A 6,000-nucleotide genomic window follows, 5' to 3' on the forward strand; every position below is an offset into this window, starting at 1 on the left:
CCCTGAGCACACCTCCCTCCACGGTAAGTGAAAGGATTGAACCATATGAGCCTGAGGTGCCTTCCAACTATGCCCTCCTGACACAAGGCGACTGCCCAGCATTTGTAGCACAGAGAGGCATCACAGCACAGTGGTATGGCCCAGCACTTTGGGAGGCTGAGGTAAGTGGATCACTTGAGGTCAAGAGTTCAAGACCAGCTTGGCCAACAAGGTGAAACCCTGTCTCTACTAAAAATACAAAAATTAACCAGGCGCGGTAGTGCATGCCTGTAATCCCATCTACTCTGGAGGCTGAGGCAGGAGAATCATTTGAACGCAAGAGGCAGATCACAAGAGCCTGGGTGACAGAGTGAGACTCCGTCTACAAAAAAAAAAACCCCAAACCAACGAACCAAACAAAAAAAACCCACCACCAACAAAAATACAGTGGTATAGCCATACCCTCTAGCGGTCCCCAACCTTTTTGGCGCCAGGGGTTGGTTTCATAAAAGATAGTTTTTCCACAGACGGCGGAGGGGAGATGGTTTCAGAATGATTCAAGCATATTACATTTATTGTGCACTTTATTTCTATTATTATTTATATAATGAAATACTTACACAACTTGCCATAATGTAGAATCAATGGGTGCTCTGAGCTTGTTCTCCTGCAACTAAACAGTCCCATCTGGAGGTGATGGGAGACAGTGACAGATCATCAGGCATTAGATTCTCATATGGAGCAGGCAACCTAGATCCCTCCCACACGCAGTTCACAATAGGATTCACCCTCCAATGAGAATCGAATGCTGCTGCCACTGATCTGACAGGAGGCAGTGCTCAGGCAGTAAAGAGGACGGGGAGTGGCTGTAAATACAGATGATGCTTCACTTCTCACCTCCAGCTGCACAGCCTGGTTCCTAAGGTCCGTGGCCCCAGGGTTGGGGACCCCTGCTTTAGAATCAGGCTGGCTGCATTCCAGGCCTAGGTGTGCCACTCTCTGGCTATGTGACTAAACCTCTCGGCACTTCAGTCTCTTCATATATGAAATAAGGCCATTAATTTCTAATTCATAGTGTTGCTATAAGCAATAAATGGATAATATCCAGGGGGGGAGAAATAATAGTATCTACTCCTAGGATTGTTGCAAGGAGTTAATATAAAGTGCTTACAATAGTGCCTGACACATAATGCAATTAAAGTGTTAGCTATTATTTTAGGAAGCTCTTCTTCCCATCCACAGGCCTATGATCCCCTAGGCAGCCCCAACTCCTTTTCCCAGGATCTGGAGCGTCGCAGCAAGTGTGGAATTCCCATTCCCATCCTAACTCAGGGGCTTTATGGGATGCTCATCTGCAAAGCAGGGTTGCTACCTTTTCCATTTTTCAGAGAAGAAAATTGAGACTCAAAAAGAGATTGGACTGGCTCAGAGTCAGGGTCAGAAGCCCAAGCCAAATTAAAACCCTGGTCCTGGACCCCAGTCTGGCCCAACGTATTTGCTCCATTTATGCCTTGTTCTCCAACTTGCCTGTCCCACTCCTCTGAGCTTAAGCGGTGAGATGGGTATTCATTCCGTCTCAGCGACTTCCTAGCTGAATGACCCCGGACAAGCTACCTAAACTCTCTCACCCTCAACCGGGATATTTCAGATGTTGTCCCAAGACTGTGAAATAGGTGTTATTATTGGCCCCATTTAATTTTTTAATTTTTTTTTGAGGCAGAGCCTCACTCTGTTGCCCAGGCTGGAGTGCAATAACACGAGCTCAGCTCACTGCAACTTCAGCCGCCCGAGTTGCAGCTATTCTCGTGCCTCAGCCCAAGTAGCTGGTATTACAGGCACGTGTCACCACGCCCGGCTAATTTTTTTTTTTTTTCGTATTTTTAATAGAGACGGGGTTTCCCCATGTTGGCCAGGCTGGTCTCGAACTTCTTTTTTTTTTTTTTTTTTTTTTTTTTTTCTTTTTTTGAGACGGAGTCTCGCTCTGTCGCCCAGGCTGGAGTGCAGTGGCCGGATCTCAGCTCACTGCAAGCTCCGCCTCCCGGGTTCACGCCATTCTCCTGCCTCAGCCTCCAGAGTAGCTGGGACTACAGGCGCCCGCCACCTCGCCCGGCTAGTTTTTTGTATTTTTTAGTAGAGACGGGGTTTCACCGGGTTAGCCAGGATGGTCTCGATCTCCTGACCTTGTGATCCGCCCGTCTCGGCCTCCCAAAGTGCTGGGATTACAGGCTTGAGCCACCGCGCCCGGCCGGTCTCGAACTTCTGACCTCAGGTGATCCACCCTTCAAGGCCTCCCCAAGTGCTAGGATTACAGGCGTGAGCCACCGTTTCTGGCCTAGTGGCCCCATTTGTAACGTGAGGAACAGTTAGGACACTCGCACGAGGGCACACAGCTGGAAAGATGTAGGTGAAATGGGTATCTCCCTAGCAGCCCTCAGTGCGCCGGCATGCTGCAGGTGCACGGCATATGGTCACTATTATTACCATTTCTTCTAAGGAAATGAATGACCACACAGGTCTCCAGATGCCCTCCGGGCCCGCAGCCATACAGCCTGCGGGCCACCACATCACATGAGCCGTACTATCTTTAGCCAGGGAGAGATATTTATAGCCCCCAGGGAAGTTTTTGCTCCGAGGGAGCCCCACAGTCTGTAGCGGGCGAACCCAAGGCCCCAGTGGCGGCCTCTGCCCCGCCGGCTCGCCATGCCACGGGGCCCGGAAACCCCTGTGCAGGTATGGGTGGGCGGCCAGCTCTTCCAAGCCGACCGCGCCCTGCTCATTGAGCACTGCGGCTTCTTCCGCGGCCTCTTCCGCTCCGGCATGCGGGAGGCGCGCGCGGCAGAGGTGCGCCTGGGCGTTCTGAGCGCGGGCGGTTTCCGCGTCACGCTGCAGGTGCTGCGCGGCGAGCGGCCGGCGCTGGCAGCGGAGGACGAGCTGCTGCAGGCCGTGGAGTGCGCCGCCTTCCTGCAGGCGCCGGCGCTAGCGCGCTTTCTCGAGCACAACCTCACGTCGGACAACTGCGCATTGCTGTGCGACGCGGCTGCCGCCTTCGGCCTGCGCGACGTGTTCCACAGTGCCGCGCTCTTCATCCGCGACGGCGAGTGCGAGCTGGCAGCTGAGCTGGCGCTGCCCGAGGCCCGGTCCTACGTGGCGGCCCTGCGGCCCAGTAGCTACGTGGCCGTGAGCACGCACACGCCCGCGCCCGGTTTCCTGGAGGATGCGTCGCGCACGCTGTGCTACCTGGACGAGGAAGAGGACGCGTGGCGCACGTTGGCCTCGCTGCCCCTGGACGCCAGCACGTTGCTGGCCGGGGTGGCCACGCTGGACAACAAGCTTTACATCGTGGGCGGCGTGCGCGGCGCCAGCAAGGAGGTGGTAGAGCTGGGCTTCTGCTACGACCCCGACGGCGGCACGTGGCGCGAGTTCCCCAGCCCGCACCAGCCGCGCTATGACACAGCGCTGGCCGGCTTCGACGGCCGCCTCTACGCCATCGGCGGCGAGCTCCAGAGGACGCCCGTCAGCTCCGTGGAGCGCTACGACCCGGCCGCGGGCTGTTGGAGCTTTGTGGCCGACCTGCCGCAGCCGGCCGCCGGCGTGCCCTGCGCCCAGGCGTGTGGCCGCCTCTTCGTGTGCCTGTGGCGGCCGGCCGACACCACCGCCGTCGTGGAGTACGCGGCGCGGACCGACGCATGGCTGCCGGTGGCCGACCTGCGGCGTCCGCAGAGCTATGGCCACTGCATGGTGGCCCACCGCGACAGCCTCTACGTGGTGCGCAACGGACCTTCCGACGACTTCCTGCACTGCGCCATCGACTGTCTCAACCTGGCCACGGGCCAGTGGACGGCGCTGCCCGGCCAGTTCGTCAACAGCAAGGGAGCGCTCTTCACGGCCGTGGTGCGCGGCGACACCGTCTATACGGTCAACCGTATGTTCACGCTGCTCTACGCCATCGAGGGCGGCACCTGGCGGCTGCTCAGGGAGAAAGCCGGCTTCCCACGGCCCGGGTCCTTGCAGACCTTTCTCCTAAGGCTGCCTGCTGGCGCCCCTGGGCCTGTGGCTTCGACAACGCCAGAACTGTGACCTCTGGGCCGGCTTTAGGAGGAAGGAGACGCCGCGACTCCTCCCTGAGTTATGGCTGAGTGTGTGAAGCCGGCCTTAGAAGTAGCTGGTAACTTCCCTCCTTCTACTGAGACACCCAGGTCTGGTGCCTTCTGGTGGTGTGGACATGTTCAAGCAGCTCAGGGAGCAGCGATGATGCCATCAAATCACTTGGGCTCTGCTGAGAGCTGGTGGGTCACAGTGTCAGTGAAAAGGGTAGGGGGAGTTGGGATTTGAATAATCCAGGCTTGTATGTAATGGGCTAGTGATTGAGCATGGCTAGGAGTGACTTAAGTGATGTTCATCAAACTGCCCGTAGTAGGCAAGAATTAGGCACCTACTGTATGCCCAATACAATGTTATGCCTAATGAAAGCTGTAGTTGCCACACAGGGATCCAGGAAGCTTAGAGGATAACCCAGAAAAAAATCTTAACAGTTACAGGACAACGAAAAGATTTACACACACTTGTCTTGATCCACAGAGTTGAAGGCAACATGCAAAAAAATTTAAAACCACCTATACAGTATAATAAAGTGCTGAAGAAATCAGGGCGAAGGGAAAATAGGAAGAGGAAAAATATATAACTCCAGAAAAGAGGAGAGTGTGCAAACTCTATGGAGGAGGTGAGCAGGATACCGTTAGCTGCTGAAAGGGGAGGCTCAGACGGTAGAGGCTGAGAGCTCAGAAGAGAAGCAGGGTTGGGGAAGGCTGGAGCAGATCTGGAGGGTCTCTGCAAGTCCAACCATACCGGCAGAGCAGCAGTAGTTGGGGCATCTGGAGAGGTGGTGAGACTGGGCCAACTTGTAGCAGATAGTGACTGAGCTGAGCCTGGAGTAAGACTTGTAGGGGTGAGAGAATTTTTCACGTTCCCTTTTGGGACCCTTAGGGGAGCACCCAGGTATAAGCCCTTGCCCACCCTGTTTTTGCCATCACCACGGGGCAGTGGACTGTTAACCCACGTGACTTCAGGTATGAGCCAAATCCTGCGTCATATTCCTCAGTTGTAACCCCTCCTCCACATTCTACAGGTTTGTTCTCTTCTGTCCTATTATGGCCTTCGCGATTCCCCTCACCGGAATGCCTTGTCTCCTTCTCTCTCCCTGTCAGTGCTCTACCATCCTATGTGCAGCATTGGCTGACCCACCTCTTCGTTTTCCTGACCTGGGCTGCCTGCATTGCTCATTGGACCCCTGGCTGTAACATCATTGTGGTGTGCACAACCACGTGTGCGGATTGTAAGGGCAGAGATCATGTTCAGTGAGCTGGGGGACTTCGCTGTCCATGATTAAAATGATGATGCCTTGAAAGAACCCGGGCTACAGAGGCCACCAGTTAGCAACCTAGTGCTGACCTCTGTTGTTGGATGAGGACTCTCATTCCTTCATCAAAATCCCCAGCTCCGGCTTTTGGGCAGATGCCTGTCCCAGCCCTCTCCAGCCTCTCCATGGCCTTGGGAAGACTTCTCTGGGTGGTCCTGATTGGTCTCCATCCCCCAGGACCTGAGGCCCATGGGGAATCTTGGCCTCATCAGAAGTGGAGAATGCAGTGTTGGCATGGCACCTCCGGGGCATGGAGGCTTGCTCCAGGGCTGCCCCTAGCTGCCTCTTCTCTTGGCCTATGTCCGAAGCCTGGAGAATGCCGCCCTCAGAAGCCTGGGACATTCCAGCCCTGGAGTAGCCTAGTCTGATAAGTCTCAACAATAAACCCTGCCTTTTTCTTCTTGTGAATGATGTGCAAGGTACTTTCACATCTGTCTTCCCCCTCCAGACCTACCTTGGGCCTGGGAGTTGGGTACCCTCTTCTTGTGGCAAAAACTGACCCACTGGCCCAAAGCCACACAGCATAGCAACAAGAGTTCCTCACTTGTAGTTCTATCAAAGTGTAATTCATTCCTTCCTTCCTTCCTTCCTTCCTTCCTTCCTTC

General features: G+C 55.0%; 1 protein-coding gene across 1 annotated transcript; it reads left to right on the forward strand.

The window, feature by feature from the left end:
- Positions 1 to 2,679: 2,679 nt before the first annotated feature.
- Positions 2,680 to 5,787, forward strand: KBTBD13 (kelch repeat and BTB domain containing 13). Its single transcript, XM_025390691.1, has one exon. It carries the CDS (start codon positions 2,680 to 2,682, stop codon positions 4,054 to 4,056), a length of 1,377 nt encoding a protein of 458 aa, XP_025246476.1. The 3' UTR covers positions 4,057 to 5,787.
- Positions 5,788 to 6,000: the final 213 nt, after the last annotated feature.

The sequence above is a fragment of the Theropithecus gelada genome, chromosome 7a (genome assembly GCF_003255815.1).
Source record: "Theropithecus gelada isolate Dixy chromosome 7a, Tgel_1.0, whole genome shotgun sequence".
Lineage (NCBI taxonomy): Eukaryota > Metazoa > Chordata > Mammalia > Primates > Cercopithecidae > Theropithecus > Theropithecus gelada.